The sequence below is a fragment of the Mauremys mutica genome, chromosome 1 (genome assembly GCF_020497125.1).
Source record: "Mauremys mutica isolate MM-2020 ecotype Southern chromosome 1, ASM2049712v1, whole genome shotgun sequence".
Taxonomy (NCBI): domain Eukaryota; kingdom Metazoa; phylum Chordata; order Testudines; family Geoemydidae; genus Mauremys; species Mauremys mutica.
Window position 1 is genome coordinate 306,169,055 of NC_059072.1, and position 19,324 is coordinate 306,188,378.

The 19,324-nt window shown below is 45.2% G+C and overlaps 1 protein-coding gene across 4 annotated transcripts in view; it reads left to right on the forward strand.

Annotated features, from left to right (window-relative positions):
- Positions 1-19,324, forward strand: part of RB1 (RB transcriptional corepressor 1) — a 196,507-nt gene that overhangs the window by 55,070 nt on the left and 122,113 nt on the right. For all 4 annotated transcript variants that reach the window (XM_045013833.1, XM_045013842.1, XM_045013850.1 and 1 more), the window contains 4 exons: positions 9,782-9,859; positions 12,278-12,387; positions 13,850-13,927; positions 18,787-18,874. In XM_045013833.1, the coding sequence (XP_044869768.1) occupies positions 9,782-9,859; positions 12,278-12,387; positions 13,850-13,927; positions 18,787-18,874 (354 nt within the window). The remainder of the gene's footprint in view (positions 1-9,781; positions 9,860-12,277; positions 12,388-13,849; positions 13,928-18,786; positions 18,875-19,324) is intronic.

Consider the following 19,324-nt stretch of genomic DNA (forward strand, 5'->3'; position numbering starts at 1 on the left):
TAGTTTAATACTGAGTTATTGTGGCTTTAGTGTTTACTAGTGTGTGTTGCCTATAATTAAAAAAAATATAATTTTTTTTTGTTCCCAGTCAATTAATAGGTGTTTAGTCACATGAACAGTTGAACCCCCAGGCTTCTAAATTATGTGGGGGTGGGGGATGGGCTATTTCCCCAACAGATGCTCATGACAGGTATCTTTACTGCCCAGGAGAAGAGCATGTGTTAAGTATGTGATCTTCAAATTTATTGAGAAGCTTATGCCCAAATAAATATATTAGTCTTTAAGGTGCCACCGGACTCCTCGTTGTTTTTGTGGATACAGACTAATGCGGCTACCCCTCAGAGATGACACATTTTCCTTCATCTGGTGATGGGCATGTATGAGGAAAATCTCAGGAACAGGTGACCTTAGAAGTGAAGAAGATCCTTTTTTCATCCCTAGGTTTGAAAATCAATTTAAAAAAATAGAATCTGGTTCAGGTCTAGCTGATGGAATTTGTAGGGGCTCCACTAGGTTCAATAGCAACAAGTGCATTTCTTCCACAGATTTCAGACCATAAGGCACTTTATCCTCTACTTTCACAATCACACTCAGGCATCAGTGAAGATATTTCTCAAACTTCTAGACCGTATGGTGTCATGTAGCTTTGACTACTTTGCCCATCTGTGATTGACCTTTTCAAGCTTGGATCAAGTCAATATACAAACCAAAAATGCACAACATTATTTGGACTCCTCACTTTCAGTGACCAGTTTTAAACTCTTTGAAGTGATGGGACAACAAAAGAAAATGTACATGTGGGAATACCATGTGCTGTTCCAATACCATCCACAATTCTGGTGTATCCGAGAAGCACTGGGGAGCACATATAGGTCTGGTGCCAACTCAATATCTGGCCTCATGGGGAGTAGTACATACACATAAATGTTTGTCTAGCTAGCAAGGCATTTCTACCAGTGATCAAAAATTCTTTCATCCAAATTCTCATTAACAACTGCACAACAGCCACTACATAAACAGAAAGGTGCCAGATCAGATCTATGTTAAGAAGTCACAGATCTGCAAGAATGGTGTATCCAGAATTGTATCAGTTTGATAAGTCTCCTCCTTGGAGGGGAGAACAGTGACTTGGCTTAGACTCACTAAGCAGAAAAGTGACTGTCTCATGAGTGGAGTTAAATTATTCATTATTTGCCAAATCTTCTAAAGGTGAGAGGGTTTCTCCAGATAGACCTGTTGCTTCAAAGCATCTGTTTTGTTCTCAAGCAGGAGAGAGTCCGGGAGCTGTAGTGGAAGCTTTCATGATTTGCCGGTCATTCTATTTGATGTATGCCTTTCCTCCGTTTTCTCTAACTGCAGGGGTGTTAAGGAAGATAAGGCAAGGAAACTTGAGCTTATACTGATAGCTCCCACTTGTTCTAGCCAGTTCTGTTTTTTTGTAACTCCTGATTTTGACCGATGGTCAGTTTATCATGCTTCTGTTTCAGTACAACATGATATTGCAGAACCACGGCTTAGTTTTTCACCCAAATCCAGCATTACTACATCTCATGGCTTTGGTGGTTTCTGGATGTCTTCATTAGGTAGAGAATATTCTTCAGAAGTACAGAATAGCTTGCTTCAGAGCAGGAAATAGTCTGCAAGAATTGCATATACTTCAAAATGGAAGCATATCTCCTTATGGGTATTATTGAAGGGTCACATTACTTCTCAGTGTTCTAGTCCAAAAATCTTAGGTTATATATTATATTTAAAACATTCCAGTTTGGTTCTTCAATTAAGGTAGATTTGGCGGTGCTATCAACTTTTCATCTGCTTAGGGAAGATTTTGGTTTTCTCTCATCAATGAGAAGATTTCTGAGAGGCCTGTTTTTGACCTTCTATAAAAAAAGATTGCTCCAACATGGGATTTAAATCTACTGTTTCCCCCCCTCTAATGGAACCCCCTTTTGAATACTTATCAATCTGTCCAATTCACTTTTAATCAATGAAGGTGGCATTATTAGCGGCAATTACCATAGCACATGGGATAAATGAATTACAAGCATTAATGATTAACCTTCCTTACACAGTTTTTCATATGGACAGGATAACTATGAGATGTCATCCATCTTTTATTCAAAAAATATTGTTGGACTGTCATATCAATTTCTTCTTTTATCAATTTTCTTTCCAAGACTTCGTTAGTCTCCAGCTGAAGCTAAATTACATACCTTGGCTGTGAAAAGATTCATTGGTCTACTCTCTGGATAGAACTAAATCTTCCTGTAAAACTTCAAGATTTTTTATTGCGTATGGTAATAAATCCCAGGGAATGGCTGCTTCATCTCAAAGACTTCATCTCAAAATGGGTATCTGATTGTATTTGAAGTGCATATATTAAGTCCCCTTTCAAACATTTGAACTCATTCTACCGAGCAGAAGAGACCTCAATAGCATGTCTAAGTCCGGTACCAATACTGGAGACTTGCAGAGCAGTTACCTGAACTTTAGCTCAGATGTTTACAAAACATTATTTATTAGTGAATGCTTCTAGTACAGGTGCCCATTTTGGAAAGGTGGTTTTGTAATCTTTTCTCCCCTCCTCCCCAAATAACTCTTAGCTCCCACCTCCATTTGAGGTTACTTCTAGCTGGTCATCAACATTGGGATCCACATGTGAAGTACAAAGGAGGAACATCACTTTTATCTAATAGTAACTGATTCTTCAAGATGGCTGCATGTGTGGATCCCAAGTCATCCCCCTCCCTTTCCTGGAGCTTGGAGTCTTGGATTCTGAGCGGTGAAGAAACTGGGTGGCAGTTGGGGTCATTGTTCATTTTATGCCCTTGGGAGAGGGAGTGCAAGGACTTGAAGAGTGAACATGACTCTTACAGGATGCTGATAGTGGAAACACCAAGCTACTCTGCTGGGGCACTCACACACTATGAATAGGATGTATATGTGAAGACATCTTAGGGTATGTCTACACTACAAGAGTAGTTCGATTTAACTTAGGTCGAATTTGTGGATTCTACCTCATGAAGTCGAATTTGTGTATCCACACTAAGGACACTAATTCGACTTTGTGAGTCCACACTAATGGGGCAAGCGTCGACATTGGAAGCGGTGCATTCTGGGCAGCTATCCCACAGTTCCCGCAGTCCCCGCTTCCCATTGGAATGCTGGGTAGAGCCCCCAATGCCTGCTGGGGGAAAAATGTGTCGAGGGTGGTTTTGGGTAACTGTCGTCATTCAACCGTCACTCCCGCCCTCCCTCCCTGAAAGCGCCGGCGGGAAATCTGTTAGCGCACTTTTCTGGTCAGTGACAGCGCGGACGCCACAGCACTGCGAGCATGGAGCCCGCTGCGATCATCGCTGCACTTATGGCGGTTGTCAACTCCTTGCACCTTATCGTCCACCTCTTCCACAGTCAGCTGCTGAGAAATCGGGCGAGGAGGCTCCGGCAGCGCGGTGAGGACATGAAGTGTGAGAGTGGCACAGACCTCTCACAAAGCACGGGATCCCGCGCCGCGGAGATCATGGTGGCAATGGGTCACGTTCATGCTGTGGGACGGCGATTCTGGGCCCGGGAAACAAGCACGGACTGGTGGGACCGCATAGTGCTGCAGGTCTGGGATGAATCAGTGGCTGCGAAACTTCAGGATGCGTAAGGGCACTTTCCTTGAACTGTGTGACTTGCTGGCCCCTGCCCTGAAGCGCCAGGACACCCGGATGCGAGCAGCCCTGAGTGTGCAGAAGCGAGTGGCCATAGCCCTCTGGAAACTTGCAACGCCAGACAGCTACCGGTCAGTAGCGAACCACTTTGGCGTGGGCAAATCTACCGTGGGGGTTGCTGTGATGCAAGTAGCCCACGCAATCGTTGAGCTCCTGCTCTCAAAGGTAGTGACCCTGGGAAACGTCCAGGTCGTCATAGATGGCTTCGCCGCAATGGGATTCCCAAACTGCGGTGGGGCTATAGATGGCACTCACATCCCTATCCTGGGACCGGCCCACCAGGCCAGCCAGTATATTAACCGAAAGGGCTACTTTTCAATGGTGCTGCAAGCACTGGTGGACCATAGGGGACGTTTTACCAACATCTACGTCGGGTGGCCGGGCAAGGTTCATGACGCGCGTGTTTTCAGGAACTCTTGTCTGTTTAGACGCCTGCAGGAAGGTAGTTTCTTCCCGGACCACAAAATAACTGTTGGGGATGTGGAGATGCCTACAGTGATCCTCGGGGACCCAGCCTACCCGCTAATGCCCTGGCTCATGAAGCCCTATACAGGCGCCCTGGACAGTGACAAGGAGCTCTTCAACTACCGGCTGAGCAAGTGCAGAATGGTGGTGGAGTGTGCTTTCGGACGTCTCAAGGGGAGATGGAGGAGCTTACTGACTCGCTCGGATCTCAGCGAAACCAATATCCCCATTGTTATTGCAGCTTGCTGTGTGCTCCACAATCTCTGTGAGAGCAAGGGGGAGACCTTTATGGCGGGATGGGAGGTTGAGGCAAATCGCCTGGCTGCTGATTACGCTCAGCCAGACAACCGTGCGATTAGAAGAGCCCAGCGGGAAGCGCTGTGCATCCGGGAGGCTTTGAAAGCTAGGTTCCTCAGAGAGCAGGGTAACCTATGACTGTCCAGTCTCTTTACAGAGAAGCTGAACCTGCCCCTGTTTCAGTTACTATTGACTTTTTTCAGCGGTTACATACCCCGTTCACCAGGTTTCCCCCCTTCCAACAGACGTTTAAAAATAAAGTTATTGGAACATTTTTAATTAACAAAGTTTTCTTTACTAACGAATTCGCGTTAAAGGGTTCAAACAGGGACGCAGACTGTGGTGGGTACGGTGTGCAGTGATGTACAGACCGCTTCTACACTCGAGGACTGACAGGCTCCTGCTCCTACAAAGGTCTCTGGGGGGAGGACGGTTACAGGAGGGTGTGCAGTAAGGGGTGGGTTTGCAGGAAGGGGTGAGGGGTGTGTGGGAAGGGTGAGTAGGTGTAGGGGGATGATGGCTCTGGCTGGGGCTCAGGGCATCGGAGAGGTTCATGGCTAGGGTGGAAGGGCATGGTAAGGGCAGCCTGCCTTGCCATTTGTGGATGCCAGGCGCTCGGACCCTGGGGCAGCATACACCTCCCAGACTGACCTGGGGCAGCAGACACCTCCCAGAGTGACCCGGGTGCCTAGTGACTGCACTGTGTGTGTGACCTGCTGTTGATCCTGCCCCCATGTCTGTACCCTGGTAATGGTGGCTGTCCTATGCAATTAACAAACCCCTATCTCCCTGTAATAGTCCGGTACGGGGGCCGTGCCCTTTCAGGGGCCGCCGGGAGCCAGGCCGCCTCACTACACGGCCTGGATCAGTCTTCGGGTTCTGAAGGTCTCAGGGGCCCGCCCCTCAGGCAGGGGCTGAAACAGAAGGCACACGGTCACTGTAATGGGCCCGGCCCTCAGGCAGGGTGGAGCAGCAACCGCTAGTTCCAGGCTCAGACCCTTTCTGCAGGCTGAGCGGTAACACAGTCCATAACCCCGGCCCTCAGTCAGGGCGGGGTGGCAAACCGGCTCTCAGCTCCGGTCCTCGCAGCCAGAGCTGAGCAGTCAGCAAGCCCGAGCCCCAGCTCGGGGCTGAGCACCACACAAGGGTCCAAGGGGCTCAGGTCCTTCCTGCAGGCTGAGCACCACAAAGTTAATGACCTAAGCCCAGGCCCTCAATCAGGGCGGGGCAGCAACACAGCAGTTCTAGGCTCAGCTCCTTACAGCCGGAGCTGAGCAGTACTAATAGTTCAGGGCTCAGGTCCTTGCCTCAGGAACTGAGCAGTAGCATCAGTCTCAGGAAGCCCAGGCCCTCAATCAGGGCGGGGCAAGAAACAATAGTTCAAGGCTCAGATCCTTTTAACAGGAGCTGAGCAGTAATACCAGTTCAGGGCTCAGGTCCTTACTTCAGGAACTGAGCAGTAGCACCAGTCTCAGGGCTCAGGTCCTTACTTCAGGAACTGAGCAGCAGCATCAGTCTCAGAAAGCCCAGGCCCTCAATCAGGGCGGGGCAATAAACAAGAGTTCAAGGCTCAGCTCCTTATAGCAGGGGCTGAGCAGTAACAGTAGTTCAGGAAGCCCAGGCCCTTTAGTCAGGGCGGGGCAATAAACAAGAGTTCCAGGCTCAGGTCCTTATAGCAGGAGCTGAGCAGTAATAACAGCCCCAGGGCTCAGATCCTTGTAGCCGGAGCTGAGCTACAACAACAGTTCCGGAAGCCCAGGTAAGTGCAGGCTTCTCGGCCGGAACGCTGGTGGGAGGGGGAGTCTGCCACCCGTGAGTGGGGTGGCAGGGGGGGACACAGGCCCACCCACTCCACTGTGCCCCAGCCCGGGGCCCTAGCAGCGGCGGGGATCCGCTGCAGTCAGTGGGGATCCGGGCCGCAACACACTGACATGGGCACGTCGGTGCCCTCAGCCGGACAGGGGTCGGCTACCCCCGGGCTACACTCCATCTCCCCCTCCTCGGGTACCTGCTCCCCGCTGGGCTCGGCAGCGGGGTCCCATACCATGGGCTCCTCGGCGGGCTGAAGACGGTCTAGGTCGGGCTGCTCCTCTGGACGCGGGTCAGGGCGACGCTCGGGCTGCTCCTCGGGGTATCGGGCTCGGGGCAGGCTTGGCCAGTCCACCTCGGGATACCTGGCTCGGGGCAGGCTCGGCCCGTCCACCTCAGGGTACCTGGCTCGGGGCAGGCTCGGTCCGTCCACCTCAGGGTACCTGGCTCGGGGCAGGCTCGGTCCGTCCACGTCAGGGTACCGGGCTCGGGGCAGGCTCGGTCCAGCGGGAGCCCGACCAGGAGCGTCCGTCCTCTCCGGCCGCTGGGCTCCAACTGAGTGCTGAGGCCGAGCTTTTATACTTCCTGTCCCGCCCCTTGACTTCCGGGGGGCGGGAACAGGTGGCAGTGGCTCCGCCCACTGAGGGGGTTGTTCCGGTTCCTCTCTCTCAGGGGCCGCCGGGAGCCAGGCCGCCTCACTACACTCCCCTTCACACAAAGTCTTCTGCAAAGAAACATGACAGAAACAGTAATGAACAGCAAACTATTTTTAATACTCAACTACACAGTTGGGGGATGAAACTGGGATTTTGGATTGGGTGAGCCAGGAAGGCAAGCAATTCTCATACTTTAGGGAATGAGAGCTGTTTGGTACATGAGCGCTCTGCTGGGGTGGAGTGACAGTTTTCACGGCTCCTAGCGCCTCTCCTTCTTGTGATTTTGGGTGAGGGGGGGACAGGACTTTGTGACGGGGGAGGGCGGTTGCAGATACAGTGCAGGGGGCCTCTCTGCTCCTGCCTGCGGTCCTGCAGAACATCCACAAGGCGCCGGAGCGTGTCCGTTTGCTCCCTCATTAGTCCAAGCAGCGTTTGAGTCGCCTTCTGGTCTTCCTGCCACCACCTGTCCTCCCGTTCGCTGTGTGAGCGCTGCTGCTGAGAGAGGGTCTCCCTCCACTGGCTCTGCTGGGCCGCCTCGGCTCTGGAGCAGGCCATCAGTTCAGCAAACATCTCGTCCCGAGTCTTTTTCTTTCGCCGCCTAATCTGCGCCAGCCTCTGTGAGGGGGATGCCGGGGCAGTTCGGGAAAGAGCCGCAGCTGTGTGATGGGAAAAAGGAAGTGATTTCCTTGCAAAGATACATGTTTGCGAACACTGAACACAGTCTACTCAGTTTCTGTGAACAAGACCATACAGGGCAGCTATCTCATGTGCTCTCAGGACAAGTTCGAATTTTCGGCATTCGCTTTCATTGCCTGAGGTCTTGCACTGGAGATCGGACAAGCGGGGCAGGACAGCAGAATCCGTGTAGCAGCCAGGCCTGGTAAGCCGTAAACTTTAGGCTGCTTAAAAGTTAATGGATAGCAGTGGCCTCCTGCTGCATGCAATCTGGAAAGCATAAAGTCTGACCCTGTTCCAGCCCCTCGCGGCTGTCCCCGGGAAAGATCCCTGTATGCTTTCCCTCTGCAGCCTCCAACACGTGGCTGTTAAACGACGGTCGTTGTTATGCAAAGGAAAAGTCAAGCATTCACAATAGTAACATTACATTAATTCCCCTAATTAGATGCAGCAGTCGCCGAGTGAGATCACCCTGAAGCGGGTCACTAGGACAGACAGAGAGCGCATGCTGCGTGAATCCCTGCACAGACCACGGCCCTATGCTGCCATGCTGGTGGAGGCAATGCTCCCACTGTACCTCAGGATGGCCTGGCGCGGAAGAGTGTGCTTCCACGGAGCACCCAATAAGGCACCTCTCCCCAGGAACCTCCTGCGGAGGCTTTTCGAGTACCTGTACGAGAGCTTCGTGGAAGTGTCCCAGGAGGATTTCTATTCGATCGCTATATGTATTGACCTTCTTTTCGTATAGTTTTTATTCCTGATTTAAAAAAAATAAATGTTTACATGTTTATAGCACTTACCGACTGATCCTTCCCCTGATTCAGAGTCCGGGTTAACGGCCGGGGAGGGTTGGTAGGGGATCTCTGTGAGGGTGATGAAGAGATCCTGGCTGTCGGGGAAAGCAGTATTGTAAGCGCTGTCGCCTGCCTCGTCCTCCACAAACCCTTCCTCATCTTCCCCATCCGCGAACATCGCCGAGAAACTGCCCCTCGACACTATCCCATCCTCAGAGTCCACGGTCACTGGTGGGGCAGTGGTGGCAGACCCACCGAGAATGGCATGCAGTGCCTCGAAGAAGCGGCATGTCTGGGGCTGGGCTCCGGAGCGTCCGTTTGCCGCTTTGATTTTTTGGTAGCCTTGTCTCAGGTCCTTGATTTTCACGCGGCACTGCGTTGCATCCCGGCTGTATCCTCTGAGTGCCATGGCTTTGGAGACCTTCTCGTAGGTCTTTGCATTCCGTTTTTTGGAGCGCAGCTCCGAAAGCACAGACTCATCGCCCCACACAGCGATCAGATCCAAGACTTCCCGGTCAGTCCATGCTGGGGCCCTCTTTCTACTCTGAGATTGCATGGACCCCTCTGCTGGAGAGCTCTGCATCGCTGCCGGTGCTGCTGAGCTCGCCCCGATGTCCAACCAGGAACTGAGATTCAAACTGGCCAGACAGGAAAAGGAATTCAAATTTTCCCGGGGCTTTTCCTGTATGGCTGATCAGAACATCTGAGCTCGGACTGCTGTCCAGAGCGTCAACACAGTGGTGCACTGTGGGATAGCTCCCGGAGCTACTAAGGTCGATTTCCGTCCACACATAGGCTAACTCGACATAGCCATGTCGAATTTAGCACTACTCCCCTCGTCGGGGTGGAGTACCGAATTCGAACTAAAGAGCCCTCTAGGTCGAACTAATTAGCTTCCTGGTGTGGACGGGTGCACGGTTAAATCGAATTAACGCTGCTAAATTCGACAAACTCCTAGTGTAGACCAGGCCTTAAAGAACCACAGACACTATAAGGTAACTGGTCTTTTAATCAGCATATAAGCATGTAAGAGAGGGATATGATGAATATCTGCAGTCTAGTGTGAGCAGAAACTGAAGAGACTGGAGCTTGAAAGAGTACCTTTATTTTATTTTTTTTCCCAGTTTGACCCTTCAATGTTTTTAGCAGTGGATGTAGATATTCACACAGTTTAGTAATTTAACCTAAACCTTCAGCTGTGGGTTTAATTCTTTATTTCTGACTGAATGTTTGAAAGTAAGTACTATCTGAGGTAATTTAAGAATAGCTTATAATAAGCTTAACACAATCAATTTGTTTTGCTGTCTTGTTTGTAAAAATAATGTGTGTTTAGTACTTTGGTAATGTTATGCCATTTTACTTTTTCCAGGTCAAAAATGTATATTTCACAAGCTTTATTCCGTTCTTGAATTCTGTTGGTATTGTAACTTCAAATGGACTTCCAGAGGTAATTAGAGTAATTAAAAATATTTGTTAAATATACTGTGGTTCATTTAAGATCACATAAGTGTCCTTTCACTGTACTGCAGTTCCAGTGACAACTTTAGAAAAAGCCTATAATGGATTAAGGTGTGTTTCACAAGAAAGAGTGACAATAGGATTTCCAAGATTCACAACAGGCCTTTTGTTTAAAAGTGTCTTCTTAACATAGGATATACAGTTGTTTTTTAAAATGTTGTTTAAACTTTAAGAATGAACTTCCTGGGGATGAACTTGTTGTTCTCAAAATGAAGTAGAATTTTAAACCGTGCTTCATTCCTCTGATTTCAATAGGTTATTTACTTGTATTAATGCTGCAGCAATATAAAGGCTGCAAAATCAAGCAAATCTCTCTTTAAAATTAATACTACACCTTCTCAATTTTAAATTTAATTCAGCCTGGTTAATCTGCTCTTGGATATATAAATATCCTCAAGATTTAGGCTGTACTCTTGCAATTGACTAAATAGTGGACTGTTGTACCTCTCAGACAGCCCTCTTCACTTCACTGGAGCTCAGTGTGGGTGTAGCAGTCTATCTACATGAATTACAGTTGCTGGACTGAGGCCTTAAGCAGTAAGCATTTATGAAACATAAGATGTATTCACTTTTTTTTTTAAATTGGATTAAAAATGGTCTTTATGCAATTAAACCTACCGTGAATCAGTCTGTATTCATAGAAAAGCTGGTAACTGGAAAACATTTTATTGAAGCTGTTGTGTAAACCAGAATCTCCACACTTCCTGGAGAGCTATATTTTATTCAGGTTCTTAACAGGAATAAACAAAGCAAAAACATAAGACCCACTACAGACCTTTTCTGTCTTGAGTTCCAAGCCCACTATTACTTTGATAATCTTTACAAACAGTAAACTTACAAGAAAAACAGTCCCTAAGCATAGGAGACTCACGCCTTCCAGCTCTGGCTGAACTTCCAGTCACACTCAGGCAAAGTTAGCACACTACATAGTTCCTAACTGACAGATTAATGCAACCTACCTACAAAACAAATCTAGTTGTTAACTATTGCTAGTTCTACATAAACCTCTCACACAGAATTTTAACATCAAAACCACCTGAAAAACATTATCTCCCAAACTATGTGGATGAGAATCAAGAGATGGTACCTTCAAATTACTGCAAGATTACAAATTCTACCTTCTTTAAAAATACCATCATCACTGGATTCTCACTCTTCCAGAGTGAGGAACTTCAGAGATACCCCAAAATAAAAGACTATACACAATGCAATAGGCAGTGGTCAAATGAAGGCCTGTACAAAACTAGCAACAAATATTTCTCTCAGAATTTTCAGCCTTAGTTGTGATCAGTGCTCTAGGACCTAGTAGTGTGTGTCATTTCCACAAATAGCCATTAGCATTGGATATAAATATATTTAGACTAAAATTCCTGTTTCAGAAGAAAGCAAAACTGCCTGAGCTGCTTAACGTTAATGTTTAAATCTCCCTATAGGTGTGCATGTGACATTCATACTTGTGTTAAATATAGGCGTTGGAGGTGAATTCACACTTACAGCTGCTGTTTTTGGTAAAGATTTGTGCTAAGTGAACAAGGTGACAGCAGTAGCAGCAGCTGACTGGTTTATGTTGCAAGGCTGATTTCAGAAATGGAAAAGAAATCTATTTTAAAAAACCTTAATTTTCAGAAAATTGTTGGGTAGAAAACGCTTTCCTGCCAAGACACATGTTGAACAAGTTATGAACATACTGTATGAAAAGAGGGGGTTATAATGGGACTCTGAAGATAATCTGATTAGAGTAAAACGTATAATTATATAATCATGGGGATAAATGTGTTACAGCTGAGATTTGCGTGGAGCAGCTGAGAGTGGAGCTATTTTCAGGGCTCCAGGAGAAATTTTTGATGAAATGTGAGCACCAAACTTGAATTTTTCCATCTCGTTATAGGCTGCTGTGGGGACCAGGGGCAATGACATCAGCTGCCAAAGCCCAGCTGCCCCGGGGGCCGCTGCTGGGAGCCGCCGGAGCAGCGGCTGCTCTAGCTGCCCCGGAGACCAGCTGCACCAGCAGCTGCTCTGGCAGTCCCTGGGGCCAGCTGCCCAGGGCTGCCTGAGCAGTGGCCAGTGTTGTGGTTCCTGGGTCCACCTGAGCAGCTGACCCCGGTCAGCCACACTGGCCGCTGCACAAGTCACGGAATCTGTGACTTCTGCGACTTCCGTGACAGACACGGAGCCCTAATTATATGTATGGTGAAATGACTTTGGGAATTGAGAGATTTGTGTCAAAATAAATTAAATATCTATATTAAAATACAGAATGAAACCTTCCTCTCCCTAGTTCATGAACACAATATTCAATACATTGTCAGAATTGATCCTATAAGAATACAACTTTCACATTTTTTAGGTTGAGGATCTCTCGAAACAATATGAAGAGCTTTACCTGAAAAATAAAGATATAGATGCACGATTATTTCTGGATAATGATGAAACTTTACAGCGTAATCACATAGAATGGTAACACTCTCTTAATTATTTTTACTTCTATATGATATATAAAGATAGCCTAAAAGGTTTTACTGTTCTGTCTGGTCACTTTTTACACTGGAAATTCAAGTCCTGTCTAATCTGAAAGCCTTTTTTTAAGGTATGTTAGTCTGGTAACACATTTTTAATCACTGTCCTGGCCGGTCTAAACTAGGTGCTAACTGATATTTAAAAACATGTTAACCTATTCACTAACATATTTCAACATTTTCCCATTCTACACAAGTCCCTGGAGTCATGAGTGCAAGTTGAGCAATTGAGAGAGGAATGGGTTCTCAGGGCTTGTCTACATTGCCCCACAGTTTGGCCTGCAGGACTGAGTGCACACCAAAGTGCTGCACTGTATCTCCTCCATGTGGACTCTGAAGGCATGAGTTTTAGTTCATGCTCACAGTGGCCACAACCGGGAGTTATAGTGCAGCACTTCGGTGTGCCCTGTTATTTACACTCCCCCAAGCTGAACTGCATGACCGTGTATACAAAACCTTTAGTTACACCGTCTCAGATTTTGTTAGTTAACTCCTGTTGAACTTCAGTGGTTAATGTCCAGTGGTTAATGTTTTGGAGAAAGGACGTCTTTACAAGTTCAGCACTGTTCCTTCAATGAAGGTGTGAGAGCTTGCAATATGCATCCTCTAAAGCAGGGGTCCCCAACCCCCGGTCCGCGGCCCGGTACTGGGCCGCGGCTTCTTACAAACCGGGCCGCGAACCGACCCAGTGGACCTCCCGCAGGCGTGTCTGCGGGAGGTCTACCCGAGCCGCGGGACGAGCGCTCCCTCCGCAGTCATGCCTGCGGGAGGTCCGCTGCTCCCGGGGCTCCGGTGGACCTCCCGCAGGCATGACTGCGGACGGTTCGCTGGTCGCGCGGCTCAGCTGGACCGCCCGCAGGCACGCCTGCAGGAGGTCCACCGGCTCCGGTTGAGCTGCCGCAGGCATGCCTGCGGGCGGTCCAGCTGAGCCGCGCGACCAGCGAACCGTCCGCAGTCATGCCTGCGGCAGCTCAACCGGAGCCGGTGGACGTCCCGCAGGCACGCCTGCGGGCGGTCCAGCTGAGCCGTGGGACGAGCGCTCCCTCCGCAGGCATGACCGGTCCCTGGTCCTGAAAAGGTTGGGGACCCCTGCTCTAACGCAGTGGGTGTGCCTGAAGAATGCCCTGGTTTAACTAAATGGACTAAATTGACATAGTTAAACCAGGGAAAACCCTTAATACAGCTGCACATAAATAGTTTAAACCTGTTTTTTATCTTTTAGCTTAAATCAGTAATTTACAGACAATGAAAAATGGGAGTTGCTCAATACTGAGCTCTTCTGAGAATCTGACGCACTTTTTTTTTTCAGCAGCTTAGTTATTTTAGAAAACCTCTTTTTAATTGAGACTTGCTATATTCAAAGATCAGTACTGCATAAGGTTTTGCTTTTTCCTCTTCTACAGCTTGCAGTTGGAACGAACACCAAGGAAAAACAACCCAGATGAAGAGCTTAATCTTATACTTCCACAGACTCCAGTTAGGTATGAAGCATTTAAAAAAAGTTGCATCCATTTGTTTTTACTTGAATTGGAATTTTCTAAAAATTGTTGAACTGAAGAATTTAGCAATTCTGATTTTAAGATCACTTTAAAACAAGGATCGGCAACCTTTGGCTTGCCAGGGTAAATCCCCTGGCGGGTCAAGCCGGTTTGTTTACCTGCCGTGTCCGCAGGTTCAGCCGATCGTGGCTCCCACTGGCCGCAGTTCACTGCTCCAGGCCAATGGGGGCGGCGGGAAGTGGCAGCCAGCATATCCCTCAGCCTGGGCCACTTCCCGCGGCAGGTAAACAAACTGGCCCGGCCCACCAGGGGGCTTACGCTGGCGAGCCGTGTGCCAAAGGTTGCCGATCCCTGCTTTAAAACAAAGGCCCCATTCCTGTAAGGTGCTGACAGCCTCCTGAGAAATGCTGAGTGCCTTCAACTTCCATTTCCCTTGAAATCCATGGGAGTAGAGAGCACTTTGCAGGTTTGATACCTAAAAATAAAGGGAACATGAATTATATGTGTAAAACAGATCAGTGTGCCTGAAAGTATGAAAATGAACTTCCTTAAATGTGCTGCTCATTATCTCATTCTCTGCATCACTGAAGTGCATTTTAATAAAACATTTTCTTCCATGCTTGCTGTGTAAAGATTTATGATTCTTTAGTATTCTGTGGGGAGAGAATTTAAAGTATCATATACTACTTCATACTTACTAGTTTCATTTTCACATGCTAGTAAAGATACGGCACTGACAAGAAATAAATTCTTGCTACTCTTTACTGTTGCAGAACCTATATAGTTGTGAGAGAGAAACTGGAGGCTCTAGATTTGCACATCTGGAATAAAATGCAACTAAAAGTGAATTGAAGAATCTTTATTACTTTTTACGATTTTCTAACCAGAAAGAACTCAGCTTGACTTTCAGTTCCCAGGTCTAGTTTGCAGTTGTGTGAGTTAGACTCTCTTAATTTATAAACTCAGTATATTTTGTAAAGAAGCTGTTGACAGACACTCTTCATGATGCCATTTGTGTCATCACTTTTCAAATTACAACAGCATTTTAAAACAAAGTACAGGGCTCGTGAAAGGTTAAGATTCACATCCATGAAGCCTGGAACCTTTTTATCCCCAGAAACAGATAGAAGATAGGCAGCGGTAGCAGTCCAAGCTTGCACAAAGCTTTGCTGGTGTGCCTTTACTCTGACCTGCCAAGAGCCATTCTAGGAGAAAAGGGGGAAGTTGAGACTTTATGCCTGTTCTGTCCTTTGCCTCTCTTCTCCAACTACCAGACAGGTGCCAGCTGACAGTTATACAGACCTGGGCATCTGTCCACTAGGAACTGGACTGGGACCAGCAACTCATTTTGCGTAGACTACCAAACTGCCAGCAGATGGCAGTAAACTTTTGGTCACTTATGACCCAGAGGTGATTGTATGCAACTAGCTGATAGCTCATAAGGTTTATTATGAAAACTTGGTGTTTACTTGTAAGCTTACCCTAGATTCTCCCTATTTGACAGTTTGTGTCTGAGCCAAAGCCCATTAAGGTCAGGGGGAGTCTTTCCATTAACCTTAATGGCTTTTGGATCAGGCCCTTTGGGTAGTGTTTTGAAAAATAGCTTTACTTAGGGGATATCTGGGTTTAAATACTAGTTAAGGGCATGATAACACTGAGTTGTCTGGTCTCATTTTAGTGCTTTCATATAACAGCTCCTGTGCTGTTTCTTCCCATCCCTGCTTTAAAAACAAAAGTCTGTTAGAGAAACTCATATCAAAATTTTTAAAGTGGCAGAAGAAAAAGCAGTTCATCCCTGGAGTGCCATTACCCAAGTAACCAGGCACTCATATAAGTCCACCCTGTCTGTGAATAAAAGCCCCCATCCCTATTTTTTTCAGCTAATCAGAAAATGATCTTTAACCCCAGAGATATACTAATCAGAGATCCATTTGGGACAACTCTAACCAGTGGGAATTGAAAAGGGTTTTTAATAGGGTGCATAAAAAGAGATCTCTGACTGAAAGTGGGAAACATAAGGGAACAATGCCATAAAGTCTTACAGCATGCCAGGACCCCCAAAGCTCGCTTTCTCAGCAAGTGTTGAAAGCTGTCCAGATGTGGCCATTTACCAGATCTGTCTTAACAAAAGCAGTTGAGGCCTCAGCCTGTGTAAGAGCCAGAAGAACTTAAGCATGAGATATGAGACACAGTTTGTGACTAGGGAGAAGGGGTAAGAAGAACTTCACTTTAAGCAAGCTAGCTAAATTCACTGTGATAAGTTGTAAACACTCGGTGTTTTATCCAATATCTCTTATGTCCCGAATAGACATGAAGGGGCTGATCAAGAGTGGAGGAGTAAGATAATAAATTTCATTGCTGTAGACTGAAATTTGTGGAGTTGTTACATTTGCTGCTTCTTCATGTAATTTTTAGTTGGTTAAAACAAATATACAAACAAAGCTATTCTTGATCAAATTTACTTATGTCACTCAACAAACAATAATGGAAAAAAAAATACCAGAGATGGGAACTATAGCCTAGGGCTAGTGCTCTAACTTCTTAGCCACTCTGGTACCTATATAAATGTAATAGCTGGGCATACCCAATCCTCTTTCTGTCCCTGTTTTATAAACAAAGAGACTACAAACTTTCAATTAAAGAACCGTAGACTGGCAGATTTAAAAAGGGTTTGATAAATAAGAGTAAATTATTAACCAAATATTCCACTTTATTAATAGATATTTTATATTGCTAGTTTTATTTAGCATATTTTAAGTCATGAACAAGCTTCAGTTCTGGTTACTAACCTTACTTGAGCACATGTATGGCATAACAGCTGTACAAATTATCAATACATTATTGGATTATAATTTGACTACACTAGTCTGTCATTCATCAGAAGGTTGCACATACCCAGATGCCTATTTATACCATTCTAAGCGAGCATGCTTATCTTAGATCTCTAACGTGCTTTTTACAGCATAATCGTTTTTTACCCAGTGCCATAACACCTACCACTGTGATTGTTAGTACTGGCAACAATTTGATGATGCTGTATGTTTAATATATTTACATTTAAACACTGGGGAGAAAACAAACTTTACAGTCATTCACTTCAGAACCTAATCATTTCTCAGGAACATAGTGATGTGGAAATATAAACTACTGACACTTGTCAAGCTGCTCAATAGAGCTTGAGGATAAATTGCTAAATCAATCATACGTTTGTTCTCTTTAAAAGTTTTTTTTAATACATCACCTGTAAAACCATAAATAGCCAACATGTAGCTTGTCTTTTCTATGTGCCCCAGATCTATATGTATGTTCATATGTTATCAGGCAGGAGGATGTATGTAATAGCTTAATAATCTGGAAATGTGAAATGGTCAGGCATTAATGCACAGAAACAAGCACCTGCCTTGGTCTTACGGGATCATTTTTAACAATTAAAAAAAAAAAGCAGTTCCATCACCATCCCTGCAACTACATGTTATCTGAGAGGAGTCCTTCTTCCCGCATTAGGGCTCGGCTTCCTGAAGGGAATTTTTTTTTAATTTAGTGTAACAAGAACCAGCCTCTTGGGCTGCTTTTAATTTCATCATTTTTCTGGGAGGAGCAGGACCCTATGTATTTTCACTGCCTTTTAAATATTATCAGTCTTTAAAGAAAAAAGGCCTCATAGTTACATGGGGTAGCTTTTTTTTACAGCTTTCTAAGTTAAGACATTGGACTTAAACCCACATAGATGCTGTCCATTGGTTCAAAATCCATTTTTGGCAAGAAACCGGTAGGCTTGAGTGTAAGAACCTAAATAGATGGTGGGGTTTTTGCTTTCACCTTTTGTGTGTCTGTAAAAACAGTTCTAACAAGACAGTTTCTGGAGAATTTTTTATTACGTAAAGTGTCTGAAAAGGAAGGAGGAAAATGTGTGAACTTGTAAATAACTCAGATAGTATTTTAAACTTTTTAATCAAAATAGTGACAAGGGATTCTGCTCACTTTGCCTAATAAGAAAACAAACTTAAATATCAGTAGAGCTGTGCATCCCAATATTTAATATCTTCATTTAATTTAATCAGCTCTTCTTCATGACCCATCTTATGTAATACTACAAATTCTAACTTGTGAATTATCTTAAAATGCATCTGGTCTAGCTAGAGTGATGGAAGGTGGGAGTGGGACTTCCAGACACATACAGCCTTCTCAATAAAACAGGAAGGGGGAGTGGTTTCAGGTTTAATGTGGCCACTTTCTGATTTTGAGTCTGTAGAATGAAAAGACATGTATTTAATGCACTTTACTGGCTATTGGCAGACCTAGGGGAGTGATGGTGGTGGTCATGATATAGAAACAAATGTTCTCCTTCAAAATATCTGCATCAAAATTGTAATTTCTTATGACACTGCAAGCCTGACAGTACAGTGCAGAATTAATTTTAGTTCCTGGATCTATAGACGATGCTACAGCTATCTTTTGTAGATAAGAGTAAAGAGAAAAATGTTTTAAATACAGAACCCCAGTTTTAATTATAATATGGTGCTATTTGCACATCTTGTTTGCCAGATACTAATGTTTAGCTTGTTACCGTTCTGTTGTTACTTCGCTTTGTTAATGTTGATGTGATGGGGTTGAGGCAATGATGATGAATATTCATAACTTAAGTCAAAGAAGTATAGTTAATTTCTCCACCAGTTTGTTTTATTACTGAGTTAGTTATGTATTGATTTGTTAATCTGTTTATAGATTTGCTGTGTGCCCCTCCGGAAACTGAATCAGGGGAACAATTAGAAAATTCTTGCCTGATATTGAAGGTATACAAAATAAGTGTTTAACATATATCTTCTTGCATTTTTTATCAGGGCTGCAATGAATACTATCCAGCAGTTAATGATGATTTTAAATTCAGCAAGTGATAAACCATCAGATAATCTCCTCTCATATTTTAATGTAAGTGACTAGGGTTTTTTTTAAACTAGAGTAAGCATTTATGAGGAAATACCTATAAAATTATATCCTTCGGATTATCAACCAAGTAAATAGCATGTGTCCTTTACTAAAGGAGACCTAGAAAGGACTTCTTAAAAATAGCGGGGATTGTTCCCTCTTTTTCTTCTTTATGGTTTATAAAGGTGTGAAAGAAATTTCTTTTCTGCTTAATTTTTACCTTAGAAATATCAAGAGTGTCAACTCTGATCTTCGTAGTTTTTGATGGAGGATCAGTTCAAGATTTATGTTTAAAATATCCTGATGTTCAGTGCATTGTAAAACCAACAAGGACACAGGAATGCAACAGCACTTGTACCTACCATAAGTTATATTTAAGATTTTTAGTACACACCTTGTGAAGGACTCATGACAGTTTAAACATGCATTAGTACTGTTCTTTGAAAGAGCACT